Source organism: Plectropomus leopardus, chromosome 18 (assembly GCF_026936395.1).
Source record: "Plectropomus leopardus strain MGB_pleo_1.0 chromosome 18, ASM2693639v1, whole genome shotgun sequence".
Classification (NCBI taxonomy): Eukaryota; Metazoa; Chordata; class Actinopteri; order Perciformes; family Serranidae; genus Plectropomus; species Plectropomus leopardus.
Genome location: NC_142193.1, coordinates 12,004,951 through 12,025,473, shown reverse-complemented (window position 1 = coordinate 12,025,473; position 20,523 = coordinate 12,004,951). Strand labels below are relative to the sequence as shown.

The 20,523-nt window shown below is 40.9% G+C and overlaps 1 protein-coding gene across 6 annotated transcripts in view; it reads left to right on the top strand.

The window, feature by feature from the left end:
- Window positions 1–20,353, top strand: part of znf385c (zinc finger protein 385C) — a 198,251-nt gene extending 177,898 nt beyond the window's left edge. For 4 of the 6 annotated variants that reach the window (XM_042505282.2, XM_088069076.1, XM_042505283.2 and 1 more), the window contains 6 exons: window positions 4,372–4,591; window positions 12,236–12,604; window positions 12,707–12,894; window positions 14,467–14,565; window positions 15,107–15,196; window positions 17,209–20,353. In XM_042505282.2, coding sequence (XP_042361216.2) covers window positions 4,372–4,591; window positions 12,236–12,604; window positions 12,707–12,894; window positions 14,467–14,565; window positions 15,107–15,196; window positions 17,209–17,439 — 1,197 coding nt within the window. In that variant the 3' untranslated portion in view covers window positions 17,440–20,353. The remainder of the gene's footprint in view (window positions 1–4,371; window positions 4,592–12,235; window positions 12,605–12,706; window positions 12,895–14,466; window positions 14,566–15,106; window positions 15,197–17,208) is intronic. The other 2 variants (XR_015774806.1, XM_042505284.2) reach the window with 2 other exon arrangements.
- Window positions 20,354–20,523: the final 170 nt, after the last annotated feature.

Below are 20,523 nucleotides of genomic sequence, written 5' to 3'. Positions count from 1 at the left end.
TTGCTACCTCCAGTGGTTGAATCTCTCACTTAGCTGCAGTGACATAGAGGTGTACTTGCCAAGAATTAGATGAGATCAATACGGCTGATGTCTGTATGGTAAATATGAAACTGGAGATGGTTAGTTCAGCTTAGAACAAAGACTGAAAACGGGGAGAATATTCCTAACTGCACCTTTAAAATAAGGTTGTTTTACAGGAGGTTGTGTGCTGTATCATGTCTTGGTCAGGCGTAGTTACTTTCTGGAGTCTTTTCATTAGCCAAGGGTGGTATCGTGATGTTACAGTTTACCAGGGTATTTAGAAATCTTGATAGTATGATTTTTAATATTGTCAAAAATACAGATTCTTCTCTTTCCATTAAAATGACAGGGAGATGCTGTATTGAGCCGCTGTAATGCCTAGCAAGCGCCACCAGAGGTTAGTCGCTCCAGGCAGTTGAGCGGAGAAAGATGGTGACTGCAAGTGGTGGGGACATGTTAAAGGATGACAAAGCTAAAATCTGGGGGAAACAGCGTGTTTTCACATGTAACTCTGCAATTAAGTGTTTCTTCTCTTTTTTTTTTTCCTTTCTCGACCAACCCAGAGTTGGTGATTGTTGGAATAGTTGACAAACTAACTAAATTAACAAGACTTACAAAGATAGATTTGGTGAGTGTTATTTTGGTTCTATCAAGTTTGAATGAAATGTGTTATATGATGAGATAGGGAAAAATTGAGCTAAAGTAAGTCTCAGAAGGTGTACAATTTTATTTTTCTGTTTAATAAGAAAAATAGGTGTAAAAATATTTCCTTTCTTGACATTTAAGCATATGGTACATAGCGAACTCGTTACTTGACACATCTCCAAGCTGAAACTATAAGGTGGTATTTTTTACACAATTACCGTCATATACCCCAGTGAAATGTCAGGAAGGTGTGATCGTCTGAAAAAATACATAATGCGCAAGCCTACTTGTCATCACTGCAAGGTTGCTAGGCAACCAACGCAAAGTCCAGACTGATACTGTGCCTGGCCAAGAAATTGCCCAGCACACAAACCTGTCAATCCTCCTCATTTTGACATTTTGTTTTTTGTACAAATCAAATCACGAGAAATAATGAGAGGTGCTTTTAGGGGACAGTATTACCTTCAGACAGACTAAACTTGTTGTTTCACATGTGTTTCCAATCTTTCAAATTCAAGGTTGATTTATTATAATTTTACTGTACAGGGCTGCACAAGAAAATGCAGGTTTAGTCCCTTTATTCTACACAAGTAAAACAAAATAAAAACAGGAGTACATTCCTGAAATGCATTTTTTTCTTATTTGCTTCAGGGGGGATGTAAACAGCAGCAATAAAAACACTGGTGAATTCTCTGGGCAGATAACATGGTCTTTGTACTAAGATAAGCTAACCAGCTGCTGGCGGTTGCTTTGTAATTACTGTACAGAACATGAGAGACATTGATGATTTTTTTTTTTTTTGTCATCTAACTCTCTGCAAAAAAAATCAAATAAGCACATTACTCCAAAATGGCAAACTATTTATTTAAAGGTACATTAGAGGAGCACCTGGTTGTCCTTGAGCATTTCTGTGGTGACTGAAAAGCCCTGTTCAGTCCAAAATAGGAAATGAAATGGTTTAAGGAAGTTTCACTATTACAGCATTTTGTATGATGTGGATGATAGGACCATCAGATATTCCTGTTATGCTCCATATTTTGTTGTTTATTTAATTACTAGTTGAGATTGGAGGATTCATTGTCTCTGATTTTGTGTGTGTGTGTGTGTGTGTGTGTGTGTGTGTGTGTGTGTGTGTCTTCTCTTGTACCTGTGCACATTTTTTATTTGATCTCCTACCTCTTCCTCACATTTTTATTTTACATTCTGATAACATAATAGAATATAATTAGGCTACATATATTTATAGCATAGTGCAGAGAAAAGTATCACAAATACAACTGGTAAATTTAGTCAAAGCGATATTTTTTACCACCATCCTACATTTTTTAGTGACTTGAGAGAAAACATGCACCTCCACAGTCAAAACAGGCTGCTCAGTGATTGCTGAATTAAGCAAACCAACTGGCAAATCCACTTTATTTTTATGTCTTTGTTGTTATTTTTGCTACAAGCAAGTCATTACTGGGAGACAGCATTCGGCGCCATTTCAGAGCTATGGGGGTACACATTCGACACCCACTAAACATATGTCTGTGCACCAGATACAGTCCAATGTTTACTTTTAGCCGTAGGATTGCTTAATCACTGGACAATGAAGAATCCCTCAGAAGAGAACTGTATCCGGCTGGCCGGCGTGTTGATGTGAAAACCAAAGCTCATTTCACACCTTGTCCCTCTGCCTCCACTGAGGCTCAATTGGACGGAGTGACTGGTGGTGGAGAAGGCGCTTGCTGAATTCGTCACATCACGCTAATCTCCGAAGCCTTTTCACGGCATATCAGTCACGACTCGCTCAAGTATTGGAGTTGTTTTTACAGATGCTTTGACAGCCACATTATTTATAGGCCCTCACTATATCACACCATTAGGCTCACTAATGAGGAGTGTACATGTTTAACTTCATCCCCAGAATGGGGTTTACATAGAGTTAATACCTGCAAGGGCTTAGGTTTCAACATTGGGGGACATATATATATATATATATATATATATATATATATATATATATATATATATATATATATATATATATATATATATATATATTATTGCCCAAAAAATGAGCATTAAACACTTAATTTCCTGCATTCTTGTGATTTTTTTGGCTTACCCCATCCTAATTTCTACACCTTTGTTATTAATGATTAGTAACAAATAGTGAGATGTAAGTCTATAAAAGAAGATTTTAACATTTTGCAACCATGCCATATTTTACTTTGGTAAATAAACTAAATTAAATATGACAATACCTCTGGTGCTATAATGACCTCAATTTAGTACGTTTACACAACAGGTATTAACTCGACACCGATGACTTGGGCTCGAGTTAGACTTGAGTTAAGTAATTGGTGACTTTAGACTCCACTTGATAAAATCAGTGTTGAACAAAATAATACACATGACCTTTAAAACAGCACAGGATAAACATAGTAGTTGTATTTCAATATTGGGGGGATACATATATAACATTATATAACACAACTGTGAGCATCAGATACTTAATTTACTGGATTCTTGAACATGCATCTGCATCCTTTTATGGTGTAAATGTCTTAAATTTGTGCCTGTAACCTTGGATCTGGGCACTAACACAGCCCAAGCTTCTTATTCCTTGCTTACATGTCTTAATGTGTTGTTAATGCTCAGGTAATCAGAAAAAAAAAATTGCTTCTACTGAAAAAGTGTTGAAGTTATTTCGGCATGCACGTAGAAGTCCTTCAAAATAAAGTCCAGCCTCTTTACTAAACTTGTTTGCTCCCTGAGGATTTGCATGATTTATTTCTTTAGGAGGTAAAACTGGATGAGAGCTTGGGAGGAAGCAGTGCAGACTTGGAGGAAAAACTTGCCTTGTGCCACATGTCAAAAAAATACACCCCTCAGAAGAAAAAGGCTATTTTATACTTAATCCTTCATCCTTAATCCATTTATCTCTGAAATATTGCGGGTATGAAAATGTCCATAATGCTTACTATTCTCTGAAATTTGAGTTATTTGGGGACATTTAAGTTTCTGCACTTTGGATTTAATTAGAACAAAACTCCTCATTTAGGCAGGCTCTATTTCTGCTCCTTCCCTCTATAACTGTGTCCTATCCAGGCCAGGAGCTGATGAGAGCTGATCCCCGGAGGTTGTTTTAGCTTTTAATGAGTGATCTCTGTATTGATTTCTCTGCTATTCCTATGTATCCACGCTTGCTCTGACAACAGGGGCTTTGTTCTCGGATTGAACAGGGTCGTGAGAATGATGAAAATGTGAAGGTAAATCTCAGTCCACCCGGAGGGAAATTTGTGTGAATGTGTTTATTGCTGCATCGCAGTCAGTCAGAATGTGTTCTGCGTCTGATTTGTGTTTGTGTGCTGTGTGAGTGCTCAGATGTATGTGTGTGTGTGTGTGTTGCCACGTGTCTCGGATTTGCAGAGGCTGACTCTCACAGTGCACATTAATAGGGTGGTTGTGGAGATGGGATCCTCTCTCTTGTTGCATATTACACATGCAATTATACCTCTGGCCTCCCAATGTGCCAGCGCTGTTATCAGGTGGAAACAGACTCTCGTCCTTGCAGTTTGTATATGCCTGCAAGAGAGCGAATATTCAGGTGTGCATTTTAACATTTATTGCACGTGGGCTCCAGTCTCTCCAGCACATAATACACTAAGTCAAACACTCCTTTCTACTCCTCTAACCTGGTTTTCTCTCATTTTCCAGAACCAAGCAGAGGCTCACTATAAGGGCCACAAGCATGCCCGGAAGCTCAAAGCCATGGAGGCCCAGAAGAACAGGCAACGACGAGCTGGAGAGGCCTCGTCCACAGGAAGAGAGAGAGATCGAGACAGAGAACGGGAACGAGATCAGGACAGGAGCAAGACATCCACATCGGCGGCCGCTCTTCCTGCACTCATGGATACAAGCTTACTGGAGGGAACAAGTACGTTAACAAAAGCATCTTATGGGTTAGGGTTACTCTTATTGGCTCTTATAGAGCTTTCGTTGAATAGTGAGTGTGGTTGTTAGCGCTGCACCACTGTCTGTCTCTCCTGTGAGCAGGGCATTGAAACACCATGCGCCATAAATGACAGAAAAAAATCCATAGAAGGAAGTGCCTATAACTTGGGTAAATAATGTAAATAAACAGTCTCATACTGTGTCTTTCTTTCATGGTGTGTTGTGTTTCACCCTTGCTCTTGCACACACTCTCCTCCACTCTGCTGAGCAGCCATAAGAGTAATATATTAATGTAGCTTAATCTGTGCAAAAGATGTCCAGATGACGAAAATAAACACTTATCCGAAAACAGTTCATTGAGGCTGCACTAAAGCAAAAAACCCTGGAAAGTAATCTCTTAAAGGGACAGAGAAACTGCTTTGAGATAGAGACAAGGCCAGAGAGATTAAAGAAAGGGGTTGTTATTTTATACATTATTTTGTAAATAAATAAATAAATAATAAGCTGATTGAAAAAAACATCAAGGAACCACTTGGATGCAGGATGCATTTTTTTTTCTTAACATATTGCAGAGCTGCTCATTTGTCAATCTTAGGCTATGGTCTTCACTGAATTGATTTAAATATTTTTAAGTACTTAAAGTATGCACTGTGCACCTGTATAGAGTGCCACAGGTCTGATTTTTTTCTGTAGTCCGACATGGAAGTTAGCACCAGCCTGGTTCCCTCATCAAAATACCATGGGATTTTTGATTACTGTAGAAAACATGTTCTGCTGAGCAGAGTGGAGGAAAGACAGATTGTGTAAAGTTTGTGAGTTGACAATGACTGCACTCATTTTATTTCTGTTAGGCATTGCAAGTAAAAACACCCGTGTGACAGCTGATGCAAAGCAAAGGATCGGACAGGGCTCTATATAGCTCAGTGTAACAGATAATGATCAAATAATGCCTAGATCGGCCCGATAATGATTTTTGAGATCAGTTTGGGACACCCCTATTCTAAACCTCCCCCCACCAATCCTCCTCTCACATCTTTGACACCTTCCATCATCTCCTCCATATCTTGACCTCCCTTATCTCTTTCCCTCTGCTCCTTTGTGTTACTCTTTGAGATTACATCTTCTGTACACCTTATCCTTCAACCTCTCGCCTTCCTATCCCCTCTGTGTTTCTGTGCATTCAAACCTCAGTAATTTTGACCCACACTATACCACTTAAACCTCTCTGACCTGGCCCTCCGTCCCTCTGTCCCTGTGGCTCGTGATGGATGGCGGACTGGGAATGCGGGATGTCTGGAAGCAAGAGATGTTGTGTTAATAAAGGGGCTGGCCTCACCAAGGTCATTTTTACCACCTTTGCCTCTTAATTTCCACTGCCTGGCTCTCAAGCTCAGCCCTGTTTGTCTCGGTTACATAGAGAGGGTAGTTGTACAACCAGAATCGTTACATTTGTGCAGCATGAAAAGAACGACACACAGCACTGGCTGAGTTGAGAGGGAGCAAAACAGTGGTGAGATTTTTCATTTGAGGTGCTGTCAAATGGAAAATAAAGTTGAATGAAATCAAAGGCATTCATCTCCTTTTACAAACAGTTCAAATGCTTTCACATGAGTGGTGTAAATATAGACATTTTTACTTTTGATAAAGAAAGAGGAGTGCGTTGATTTTTCTTCCAGCAGAATGTTGACTTTTCCACTCGGCATGGCTGCAACTCTTACTCTGATGCCGTTTGGACTGCAGAGCGAGCCCATTACCTTCTCATGTTGCACTCGTCTGGGTCCACACTTTTCATTTATCCACCCAAGGTGATGGGAGTGGAGAGCAGTTTTCTCTCCCTCTCTCCTAGTTTTCTCTCCTGCTTCATCCTCCCCTGCGCCTCACAGAAGATCATTATCTGAGGAGAATTTCAAAATGCGCTTGGATGCTAGATGGAATATCATAGGAGAGATATGAGGGTGCTGGGGGGAGAAGGGGACAGTTTGTACTTTACCCTCCCACCCCCTCACAGACATGCTCATGTACACGTGGATACACATGCGCACACATTTTTGCCTTGAGCACTAAGAGTCTCCTTCAGAAAGGAGAAAGTGGACAAAAGACTCAGAGCCTGATAACACTCTCATCAAATCTCATTTTAATATTCCACTGTTGCAAAGGAGAGCTCTGAAAGAGGGAAGCAGCACTGGAGACGAAACGAGATGAGTGGAAAATGAAAGATAAGATGAAATGAATGAAGGGGAGAGAGAGGAAGAGAGAGGAAGAGAGAGAGCATGGGGGGGGGGGGTCAGAGGAGAGAGAAAGTAGATAAGTCATAGCTAGTTTTTATGCTGTGAATAATTTTACAGTTCCAAGGCAATTTTGTGAGGAGGAACACTCTTTAATAAGCCCAATTGTGTGATTGGCCTAATGTGAAATTGAAAAGCAGCAGTGCGAGCCAGTGGTGGCATGCACCACAATGCCAACCTGTAGTGGAATAGCACTCCAAATTAACACTCTATGAAATGAGTTATGTCTGCCATGAAACTGAGGGCTGGTGCGAAGCTGGCTGACGTTAATGCCACATTGTCTGCCATCGGGAACCAATAACACACCTGTTGGCTATCCCTCTGAGCACTCTGTCTGGCTCAGAATAAACAGACTCTAGACCCACAAGGTCGGCCTCTTCAGCTCCATTAAACATCTACCAATGCACATTTAGAGGCAAGAGGCCCCTGTCATTCATATACCGCCTTTTGACTGTGAGGTTGGATGGAGCTTAAAGTGTGCTTTTTCTATGGTACACAAAACAAATGATGAATCACAAATTGATTTCCAGGTGTTTTTGGGCAAGTGCCGCAGTGGAATGAATTTGGTAATTAAGATGTAGGTCTTGTCACAAGTAGTTAAGAGAAATATAACAGTACTTACATAAATTGAATAGCAGTATATACTTGGGCTGTCATACAATAAATGTTTTAAATCCCAATAAATTGCAGTATTTCCATAGTTAATTGTGAAAAATTAATTTTTTTTTTCAATCACATTATTAATTACATTGTTTTGCATTTCAAAACAATTTGTAAGTTCATATTGACAGGGTTAAGCCCTTCTTACTAGATTGTCTCGATTAGGAATCAAATGACAGCAATAAACTGCATGGGACAAGCATAAAGTGGGCATATCTGTAAAGGGGAGACTCATGGGTAAATGTATTAGCAACAGCCGTGAGCCTTTGGCTCTGGTAAGCAGATTGTTAAACTATTAACAAGATTTTCTCTCCATGTCTGAAATGCAGCATCAATATTGGCAAGCGTTTTCTTTTGTTTATTTTTAGACTTTTTTGTCTTCATTTTTTTGGTTGTTAGCAGTGTAGGTACTTGTTTCCAATGCTGGAATACCAGCTTTCTCTGCAGGATTCTTTGCAATTAAATCAGTCTTAGCTAAGGCCCTAATGTCCTAAAATCTTAGAAACATCCTAAAATCCTAGAAATACCAAAAATCCGAGAAATGTCTTAATGTCAGATAAATGCCCTATAAAATCTCCTAAAATCCTTGGAACTTCCTAAAATCCTTAAAACATCCTAAAGTCTTAAAAATGTCTTAAAAACCTAGAAATGTCCTAAAATTTAAGAAACATGTATGGGGCTGCTGTGACTGGCCCTTGGCCTCCTGTCATTTTGCTAAAGTGGCCCCCAACCAAAGCAAGTTGAGTATCCCTGCCCTATACCAACCAAGATGTCCTGGAAGATAAGATAAGCCTTTGTTGATATACTGTTTATAGAAGTTGTTGGTTTTACTTTTTCAAACTACCAACAAGTGTCCCATAATGTACGTAACTTTTTGCTTCTTATAAAAATCTTAATTTATGTAACGTATGGTTAAACTTTCCAGCATCTCTTACTTTTGATCTGTATCCTGTCATTTAGAGCACCACAACAATTCATAGGTACAGGAAGGAGACAGAAAAGAGCAGAGATGATGTGTTCAATCATATGAAGGAACTAATCGATGCTTATAAACCATATCCCAGGCCAACAATGGAGCAAGTGAACACAGCGAGTGAGCATGTGAGAGCAGCAGGCCGGTGCCCGGAGACAGAGGGCCTGCATCAGTTGTGACAAGCATCAGTCATCGTCTGCTTTGATTGACTCTGCTGTTGAAACCGTCTTTGCAGGGACTCTGTCTGTCACTGCAGTAATGATGATTTAAAGCAGGATTTTTTCCCCAAGGGAAGTTGTTTATATTCTGAGGCTGCCTTGGATCAGTGCTCGCCTGCTAAAGCGAGTGCTCGGTGGCTGTATGTGCATGTGTGCATAATGAGGCTGCGATTCATATTCGTTTGCTGTTTGGCGGTGGTTAAAGTTCTCAACGGATCAATCTGCTGAATTGAGATCTCCTCAGATGTGTTTACACTCTAAATGCCTGTCAGATTTAATTGGACTGTTAAAACACAGATTGGATTCTTTTCATGGTAAAGAAAACTGATGATTGCCTGCATAACATTGATCCAAATATCCATAATTTGCTGCAGTGTAGTTCCACTTCACAGAGGCCCTGCTGACACTGCCAATATGTTGGCCTTTGTTCTGACAGTTTGGCAATGTTGGTGGCAGTTTCTCTCATCATGTAGATGGTCAGAGAGCAAGAGGGACAACAAACAAGTGGACAGACAAGCTTTTTAGGGAAGAGGGCACAATAATCTCAGTGTCTATAAAACTTTTTAGCAGTTCCACAGGATTTTGACTCACTGTATTTGCAGTTTTTTATCAGGGTTGCAACTAATGATTGTTTTCCATTATGAATAAATTTGTGAGTGATCAGTGGGTTATTTTTTTAATGAATCAGAATTGCTTTTCAGTGATTTCATGTTTTATGACATTTTTTACTCATCCATTTTTGAAACATACCTGGTGTTTGGGTCTTAGCTCATTTCTTTCTCTCTATGTTTTTATATGTGTTTTGTTTTAATTGTAAAGCACTTTGTAACTGTGTTACATACATTAATCTATGCTTTTCAGTCTGTAAAATGCCTGAAATGCTCCCTCAGAGGTGTTATCTTAACAGAAGTTGCAAATCCTCACATTTAGGAGCCCAGAATCTACGGAAGCCCATTTCTGTTGAGTGTTGGAGCAATTCATCATTTTGTAGTATTTAATAATTAAACATTTCTTATCTCTGCCATGTGTAAGCCTGGAGAGGATTATGCATTTGGCATATGCGTGTGTATCTGTCTGTCCGCCATTAATCTTGTATACTACTGGACCAGCCAAATATTTTGTGTGCACATTTATAACTGTATGCTTAAGAAACTCTCATGGTTGCAGGGATTTACAGTCATTAAAAAAAACAGTTTTACTGGCTGTTTTATATCATTATTTACTGCCGACTCCTCACTCTTATTAACTTGTTTTCTGGCTAAAACAATAAGCCGTATCTAGGCCATTGCAGGCCAAATTTTGACCTTTGTTGTGTTTCAAATACCGATATCCACAAAAACTTTGGTGTCATTTTGAATGGGAGCATCTGCAGATCACTTCCATACCTGATGTGTTATGATACACTAAAATTAGACATGATACACATTATTTTCTGGGCCATTTCTTGTCAAGTTGCTCGTTGCCCTCTTCCCATCTTTTTTTTTTTTAATCAAGCCAATTTGCTCAGGTTTCAAAGGGTTAAAACAAGCATACCTTAAACCCAATACTTTTCTAAATGAGGTCCTTCAAGATCTGAGTCTTTGGATTTTGTCAGCCTTTGATTCCCACCAGCCACCATGTCGTCCTCTGTAAGGTTCCTGCTAAATCCATTGATCAGTATCAGTCCCCTCCAGAGACTTCTCAGGTGGCCCTGTCTTTCAGAGGAGCTCAAATCCCTCAGGGGTCACTCTCATTACAGCTAGGGGACTGTCTAATCTTGCTTCTATATAGGTTCTTTTTCTTTAGCGGGAATGAGAGAGGAAGACCCTTATCTCCAATGATGAATTTACTCTGAGACGTAAAAGGGAAAATCAATGGAGCAGCATTGCATAGAGGTGGAGTGTGTGTGTGTGTGTGTGTGTGTGTGTGTGTGTGTGTGTGTGTGTGTGTGTGTGTGTGTGGGTGTGAGTGTGTGTGTGTGTGTGTGTGTGTGTGTGTATGTAGGGAGAAAGCACACTAAATGAAACTAAATGAAATGGAGATATTCAGCCAGTGTAGCACACAGTGCTCTGGGGTGAAGTGTGCGACTCCCTTGGGAGGGAAATGGGGTGAAGGGGAAATGTGTAATGGAACTCCAGTGACTTATCGGCCGGCCCGGCAGTCGATGGGTTTGTTTATATTGACTGAGACTCGGGGTCCACTTGATATTTGGATAGTGAGGGAGAGGGAGGGGAGAAGGGGGGAGTGAGAAGTGTTATGGTATTTACTCGCCCCAACCAACGCTAATCTAGTCTGTTCCACTTGGTTTATAACAAAGGCTGATACTATATCAGGAAAATGCTACAAAGCAAACATTTGAAATGCACTCTTTATGTTGCCTCCAATATTGTATTAAAAGAGAAATGGTTATTTGGAGATTAATTCGGCCAGCTTGCACTCAAAAAGTTTAGTCAATCTAAAGAGTACTTTGCTGATTAGGCATTCAAGGGGATTAATGTTGGCTCATTGTTTGTTTTCCAGACATCATGCTGTGCTGGTATTAATATTAACTGCAAGGGAAAGAGCTTATAATCAGTTTGGCAAGTTACTTGAAATATGAAGTCAACTACTCATTGTATATTTAAAAAGTAGTTATACTGTATTACCAGTAATTACGAAAAAATGAGAAAGTTCTCTTAAACTGTTACTTCTGTTACCCACACTTCATTGTGAGTTTCAGATTGTTTTCTAAAAAATGTAATGTAAATGTATTCTTCTGTTCACTCTCACAGCTCTCATAGCATCATTTTCAGTTGCAGCAGACAGCAGTTTTCAGCAAGAAAGCTGTAAAAACCCAATGTTTACTGCTTGCTCAGGACCAAACAGCAGACAGACACAGTTAGCAAATGGCTGGTGAACATACCCAGGAAACATTGCCCAGATGGTGATGCTTCTGAGTACAATATTGTTGCCATGGAAAAAACAAATGCATGTGCCTTTGTTTTTTAATTTGTTTTTGTAAAATGACAATTCATTTGATTGCTTTTGATCAGACAGCCACTCTTTTGTGTCCACTCCATACACAGAGAATAGTTTTACTTAATGCCAATTTATTAAAATACAAAAAATGTTTATACCCTTTATTACATTTAAATTATATTCCTGTCTCATAGTTTTAAGCCTGTGGTGTTTGTAAAAGCCATAAGTGTTTATCCAAGCTGTCTTTGATCATGCAGTGCAGTCGGCTTTCATATTTTGCTGCCAGACACTCAGGTGACGTAGATGTTCATGTAGGGGGAAACTGGGGGTGCACAATATTGGATTTTTGCTGATATGGGATTTGCTGACATATAACAAATCATTTGGTTGATAACCGATACCGATATCAATATATCCTTTTTTCCCTATCTAATTTTAGTGATAATATAGTGTCTTCTGTAGTGGAATTAACATCATATTATGCCTACTCTTATGGTGATGGCCTACAAGTACATGGAGACATGACATGGCTTTATCTGTGGCTTTTTACACAGGTCTTCAGTCTGACCTTGAACCAGCCAACCTGGAGGCAAAGCTTGAAGAGAGTCCCAGAAGTTCAGTTATGTTGACACCAGTGTCCGAGGTTTCCTCCATGGAGCTGGTCACTCTCTCCCCTCCTCAGATTTCGCCTTCGTCACAGCTCTCAGAGACTGCCTCAGACACCAGCACCCCCGAAGTCCCAGAGGCTATCGAGGCCGTGGATCCAACCACTGAGACCGGAAGCCATGCAGATGCATCCAGCATAAAAGAGGAGCCCCGTACAGATGAGGACAAAGACCCCAAGAAGAGCAAGGCTCATCTCCATTGTCCTGTCTGTAAAGTCACAGTCAACTCCATCTCCCAACTGGAAGCACATAACAGTGGTAACACACTTTTATATTGGCTGGTCGAACATCTGAGCACCAAATAATAATGTAACATTATTTAATGTGAAGTACAACAAACCTGCCAACTTTCCCCACCAGGCACAAAGCACAAACTGATGCTGGAAGGTCACAGTGTTTTGCCGCGGCGAAGGGGGAAAGTGGTGGCAGCTCGCGTGGGCTGCAAGAGCAAGCGGCTGGCTAGCAAAGGCAGCGTCGGCGTGCCCAGCAAGAACTTTCAGTGTGAAGTGTGTGAGATCTTTGTGAACTCTGAGACTCAGCTTAGCCAGGTAAGTGTCAAAGATAACATGATTATGTAGGTTGTATTGCATGTTTAGTTAATTTAATGTGACATATAGGCCACTGTAAAAGAAAACAGGTCAGTTTTAGGACGAGAGTAAGTAGCAGTGGATGATAGATAGCAAGGCTGCACCTGACTCAGAATCATGCCATTCAAATCGGATTTGGCTGGACTTGGCTATATGACGGTAGGTAAACAAGCTAACAGCACCAAAAACATACAAAAGCCAGGGACTGGATCATACTAAGATGCTGTGAGCTCTAAATTCACCACTTTCAAGAGGAAGATCTCTCCTCCTCTGTGCTGTCGTCTATGCACTGCTTGCATGTCAGCAGCTCCAAAGAGTAGCATGAAAGTCAAGAACACTCACTCCGTAGCAAAATCTGGGGACCAAAACAACCCCCAGAAGACTGCTTTACTTGAAGCAATCTCAGTTGACTGAGGGGTCTCCAACTTTCAAGGGGCTGTTCTAATGGCTAGTATATTCTGGTAAAAAAAATGGACAGAAATCAAACATGTCAAACTTGATGAGGGAAGGGAAGCAGGGGCTTGGAGAAGTCCTGCAGATTTGTCAAGGCATGCTAAGCGAGAGTGTTACTAACCTGATAGGATTTTGATCAAAAGTGCATTGAAGTACTGTTGACTCTTCAGGGAGAAGCACTCTTGCCCAATCACATCAGGCAGCGGGGAAAATATTGCATCTAATTACCTCACCTCTGCCGACAGATGATGCGGCCACAGAATAATCAGGAAACAGAACTGCCTGCACAGAGTTACCTCAGACGTACTAAGACCAGACTGACCTCTAATGTGACAAATATAAAACATATCACAAATGATGTGCCTAAAAGTGATAAATAAGCATGATGGGATTTTAAAGACCTTACATAATCCAAGAGACCATTTCAGCATCACCTTGATGCAGGATGGCTTAAATCAAAGCAGCACTTTCTTTTATAGCCACATGAATGAAGCCATTGAAAGCAGGTTGTGGGTGCTGAGTGCGTTCAAGCAGCAGCTTTTTTTCTCCACATTATACAGATAACATCTGACGCTATAACTAACTGCAAAGCTGCAAAGTGAGCAGGCATTTATTTACCACTCATTATTGCTCGCTGCTAATGCCTCCCATATTTAATTTTCTGGTTATGCTGGCAACAAACCAGGTTGGGGAAGTAATTTCTCCCCTTTAGATGTTCATTAAATACTGAGTCTGAGTAAAGGGACTGTCTTGGAAACTTTTTCTACGCTGGAGTGGAATGTGGAAAAGATACAGGATATGTTGGCATGTGTGAGCACCCAGGCTGATTTAGCCGTAAATGCATTCCACCAGTCTTATATAAACAACTGCTATCCCAGGAGGACGTGCGCCTGTTAGTACTGCAGCCAGAGGAGGAGACAGTGAGGCAGTCGTAGAAAGTAATGTGATGTAATTTCTGTGTACTTCAGTCATACTCAATGTGTATGCATTATTAATCAGCAGATAACATTTTAAGTTGTTCCACTGTGGTACAACAGGTGCTTGTTAGCTAGCTGATGGTATTTCTGCTTGTCTCTGCAGCACATGAATAGCAGAAGGCACAAGGATAGGCTGGCTGGAAAACCACCCAAACCCAAATTTACCCCCCACAGCAAGAGCCAGCCAAGCACCAGCTTAGCGGTAAGTCTCAGCATAAAGACACAGACAAACAAAACACTGTCACGCAAATATGCGCGCATGCACACACACTCAAGGAAGACAAACAAAACATAATTGCCTTTCTCCAAGAGCAGATATGCTTGGACTTGCTGCACACATGTGCCAGAATTGGAATACATTCAGTCTAGCTTGTAAACTAATGCATTTTTAAACATCCTGTTTTAATTTATCTGTGTTACAGTTAAGTGATTTGACCCCCAGCAGACACACAGTTAAGAAACACACACAGATCTTATTGAGCTCAGGGGCTTCCATGTCTCCCAGAGGCAGCATGCTTGTGTGCCTGTACTGTCACAGAGGTTAAGCACACTGTTGTACTCCGTGAGTCCCCTACCCCTGAGACAGGTCTAAAATAGTCCTGCTCTCCCCGACTGACCAGCTCTGACAACAGCAGCCTGAATCAGCACTCCAGATTAATCACTTCTCTGCTACTGTCATATACACACCTCCCCATCTCTCCTTCTCCCCACACTCCTCCTCCTCCTCCTCCTCCATCCTACAGAACGTGAGATGGAGTGGCTATGCAGGCGTGGCTGTGTCTGCCATGAAGAAAGCGTTCAGCCAGTACAATCTCACCTCCCTCTCCTCGCAGGTCAGTGGCGGGAGAGGCTGAGTCTGGGGTTGGATTGGAGGGCGAGAGCTTCAGATGGCTGAACTTTAGGCCTGGCCACGGGACAGGGGACTGAGCAGAGATAATGAAGAAATCGTGTTTATATTAAAGGGATAGTTCTGATTTTTTTGTATGATTTTCTTTTTATATGAGGTGTTACTCATTTTACTCGCTGGTGGTGATGTCAATGAAGTATTGAAGTGGGAGGAGATTGTTTTTGCCCCTGGTTTCTACAAGAAAAAAATACATGAATTTTCCTCATCAGAAATATGATGTGACTCACAGTTGGAACACTTTTTAAGCTTCGCTAGAACGCAGAAAACTTTCCCATGAAATATCCGGTTCTTAAATAAAAAGTCAAAGGTGCAAGGCTGTGAAGAGAAAAAAAAAAATCAGGGTAGAAGGTAACAACAACTCTCTTTCAGTAAGAAACATCCAATCACAGAGCTTAAAATTCTTTGTTGTGTGCTCCAATAACAGGAGAAGGAAGCGAAATACTGCACTCTTGAGAGATCTAACAATATGATCTGCATCAATTCACTGTTGGATTCAGGGTCTTCTTTTTATTAATTCAGCAACTTTGGGATTGTTTGTTCTTTACAAGTTCAAGAACGAAGCATTTTGAATTTCCTGCTGAGGCACGTTGGTACTGTAGTATTGACAAAACCAACGGACAAGAGATTTCTCAGAAACTAAGTTGAAATATTCAAAACTGTTGGTCAAGAAATAAATTCACACAGTTGTGAAGGTTTTCTGCAGAATCCTTTAGGCTTCAAAAATCTTGAAAGTGGTGTTCATTTAGAGCAATCATCTTGCTGAACAAAAGTAAGTATCATGAACGTTTGTTCGGAGCTTATTTTCTGCAATGATCCAAAATACAATGGAAAAATCCTTTAGGCTTTTTGACAAGGGAACCGAAGCAAAGTCAATTAAAAATAGTAAATTTAAATTAAGAAAGAAAAACAATAAATAAAAAGGATGATAGTATTACATATCATAAACTTGCTATCTTACTGTAGCAAGTGGATGTGCATGAGTGCTGAACTGCTTTTTTAATGTTTTAATTTGGTAACTATCCCATCTGTTGTCTTCAGGGCATGGCTGATAAGAAGGATGACTTTATTGAGTTACACTCATCTACTGAGCCTATATTGATGAAAATTAGTTTTTAAAGTTTAGCTATTTTCAACAGTGCATCAGTCCAGTCTTGAATTTATGTAGCACTGCTGTCACTCTTTTGTCAACTTTTTGGCAGCAGCGAAGCTAACAAAAACTTTTCAAGCCCAAATTTCAACCCTTCAAGGTTGAGTATTTGATAAGAAGAGTAGGGATTTTGTTTTTATGGTTTGAAATATTTTTGTCAAAAGATCTTACAGGATACGTTAATACACATGCATCATCATCATGGCCAGTGAGTAAAGCATTTTATAGTTTGTTAAAAAAATAAAAGAACTATCCTTTTAACATCCTAGAGCTTTAAAGTAAATGGCTGCCATCTAACCCTGGTCCTATCTAATGTGTGTAATTCTAGCAATAACCTAGTGTGTATGTCTGAGTGCAGGAGCTATCAGGAATCCAGCTGCGTATAAAATTTAGTATGGGGCAACATGTAAAAGTAGGACTGTCAGCGTTAACACATTAATTGTGACGTGATCAAGGTCCATAAATAACTTCTTTTTTTTGCTGTTATTTGAATCCTAAATGAGATCATCCAGTGGGATTTGCTTTACTTTGTCTATATTGACTTCAAAACTGTTTTGAAATGCAAAATAATGAAACCAAAAAGTGACTAAAAAAATGGAATTAATTGGGATTAACTTTTTCTGCAATTAATCGCGATTTAAGTAATTTAGCGTTTGACAGCCCGAATAAAATTGCATTCCTCTGTGTGTGCAAACAAGGCCCATGAGTTTAGGAAACATGTTTGCCCAGGAACTGTCACCTAACTGTGGTCTTCTCTCACTTCTCAACGTTCCCCCTCCTGTCTCCTCCAGACCAAACTGGCCTTGCAGAAGCAGCTGACCAAGAGCTTGACAACTGGCTTCCTGCCCAGCCCCCTCACCCAGCCAACGCTGTGCACAATGGCGACTAACCCGCTGGCTCTGCGCCATCCAGTGGGCACCACCACCTTCATTCAGACACCCTTCCTGGGCCCTGCACTGTTTCGGCCCGCCCCGGGTCCGCTGCGGGCCACACACACACCCATCATCTTCTCCCCTTACTAAAAACTTGACCCACATCCCATCTGAGCTCCACCCTTGTCCCTTTACCAAACCCCAGGCCCTCCCTTAGTGTGACCCACATGACAAAGGCCACACGCAAACTATGCAGCCCGTCTGACTTACACGGAGAGAGTGCACAAGCCCTGACGCTCAGGAGGCCATCAGGCCTGAGAGCTGTTCCTATCATAAAGGCCAAGGTCCCCCATCATGCCTTCTTTCTGCTCCTCTTATCATGACCTACGGAGCAGGACAGGCCTCCAGACAGTGACTGGTGCACAGAGGCCGCATTTATAGCCATTTCATGGGTCAACATGGTTTGGATTATGGATATTATTGTGTAATTTATTAGAGAACAAATATAGACGAGTCTAGATGTATGTTTAGTGTGGTTGCCACAAAATAAGTTCCCTTTACTTGATGCTCTTTTAAAACGTTTTTAACTTATTGGTTTTGGGGTTTCATGAATGGTGGGAGGATCATAGATCATTAAAACAGATGAACCAGAGGCATCCTCATGTATGGATGGTCTCATTGATCAGTGTTTTCAGCTAACAAGCTTAAGGGATCATCTGAGGGCAATTGCTGTCACATTTTATCTCAGATATCGCAATTAGCAAACAGTCCTCACTGTGGGTGGTATTTGAAGTTATAACTACATACTGTATTTCCATATATTAAAACCCAGTTAGCGCCACTTTTGCACCTCCAGCTGTTTCCTTTGGCCCTTAACTCGTACAAATGAAAGCTTCTTTCTTCTTTATGAGTCACAGCCACAGTCATAGCCCTCCAGATTTTTTTTCTTCTGTGTATCCCCAGGATTAAGCACTCATTAAGGTCCAGAAAAGGTCAGCTTGTCAACTTGACTTTGTTTCAATTTGCAAAACTGTCCTTGAAATGATTTTTTTTTTTTTTTTGCTCCAGTGCGTCATTCATGTAATGCAGCTTGATTATGTTCTCTCCAACCTAACAGCACAGACACATTTTTGCAGCCATGGATGTCTTACATTGCAAAATGCCATTATTTCTTTCCCCTCATGACTGTTCTTTTCCTTCCTCCTTCACCCCGCCGTCACCTCGCTGTTGCCCTTGATTTTCTGCGGCGTGATCCCAGCATGAGCTGATGAGGAGGAGGAGGAGCGGGGGAGGGGTGAAGCCTCCCGCCCAGCACGCGTGCACACGCCCGCGTACATGATGAAAACACAATGGATAACTTGAAGACTTGATGGGTTCTCAGAGCTCGGTGAAAAGTTAGGATGACAGTGGGTGGGGAGGCTGCTCAGCCACTTTTTGAGTGACATCCCGTTGCGGTGTCAGTGCACAGCGTGGGAGGGAACAAAGCACAGTGCCATGGCAACCACATTAAAAGCACCTTAAAACTGATTTACTTACAAAAGCAATGTGTTGATGTTCACCTTTGTTTTGCCCTAGGTGTATGTTTTTACAATCCCATGTCAGTTTCATTTGAAAGGGAAAAAAACAATCAGGTGAGAACGATCACATTATGGTTTATCCATATTAAGACAAGTCTCACATTTAAAGCAATACATTCAGTATGTTTATGTTTATGATGTGTTTCCAGTGTGTCAATGGCTTTATCTATTCTATACTGTACGCACCTGTAACAATGTATTATGTACTCCAACACAGCCAAGGGCCAACGCTGCATTGTCAGTGAAGAGTCATTTGAAATGAGGGGGTTGTCCTGACGATGCTGCCCTTGATGCTTGATGCTCACACGGTCCGTCTCCACATGTTGTGACTCCGGGGGCTGAGCCGTTTTCCATTTATAGCTGCTCTCGCACTGCAGAGAGGGTGCTTCAGCGCCATATGACATTGCTGTTTCACTTTTCAGAGGAGCAGGGGAACTTTTGTATGACTTCCACTGAGCAAAACAATGTTACGTCAGAGACAAGTGTTTGGGATAAGTGTCACAAGTGCAACATCAACTGTCATATTGCTGTCCATGTGCTGTCCCCCTTCTCCTCGCCACCCAGGATCCCTACTGACACTCAAGCCTCCCTCTGCCAACCTGAACTGTCGGCAAGGTCTCATAAGGACTCGTACACATCATCTTTCCTTCAGCACCAAATCACTTAAATTACAGTAATGGAGCAAATCCTATGCATTTCTCATTGTGCAATATGTATAGTTGTCTGTGATGCAGCAGTGCCATCTGTCGTAAGAACCCTGTAATTGCCATCCAGTACTAGTGCTTCTACAAAAACCTTCGATCCTATGTACATTTCTGTTTAAGGACCCCCAAGTCTTTCTGGGTAAGCGAGGCCATACTGATGTGATTTTCCCCAGTCGCACTACTCAGTGAACCAGCCAGCCTTTAATCTTCACTGTTTGTTTGTTTCTATTGCTCAGTGGGAACTCTGAATCTAAAGAACTTTCTTAAAATACAGAATCTAAAGAAGGCAAATTATATGTAGAAACCATAGAGTAACTATAGAGATTTTATCAGAGTTGTTATCTGTATCAAAATGAACTGCTATAGAAGAGAGTAGATTATGTTACTGTAGGCTCTGTGCAGCATATAGGGAAAGGAATAATGCTTTCTTTCGTTTATTTACATGTTTTTTTTAAAGTACAAGAGAAAATATTTAAAATGATTTCTTTCTGAGTGAGCTCTTTTTTTTCTCCTTGTTGATGGTGACTGAATTAATAATGTAATTCAAGGCCTTTTTTTAAGACAATATCCTAAAGTCACATTAGCCAGGCCTTCTCAGGGGTGACAGGTTGAGCAACATGACCATCCATTCAGGGTATCCCTCCATAGCTCTAGAGAGCAGGAAACACTGTACACGTGGATGGACTGACTAAAAAAAAAAAAACACACAACTTACAGTGCTGTACCATAGAGAGGACAAGGGATGGATTTTGGAAAATAAAGCTTTTAGAACTTGTAAGAAAATGTTTTTAACAATTATGTGTTTGTGTGCTTTTCCTGCGTCATAATGGGTAAAAATGAAAAACATCACAGACTGACTCAGACTGATATTTGAGCAGTAACAATATGTGTGTGGGTGTGTGAAGACAGAAAAAAAAACTCAGGCAGATGATTGCTAATGAATAAAGAGTGAC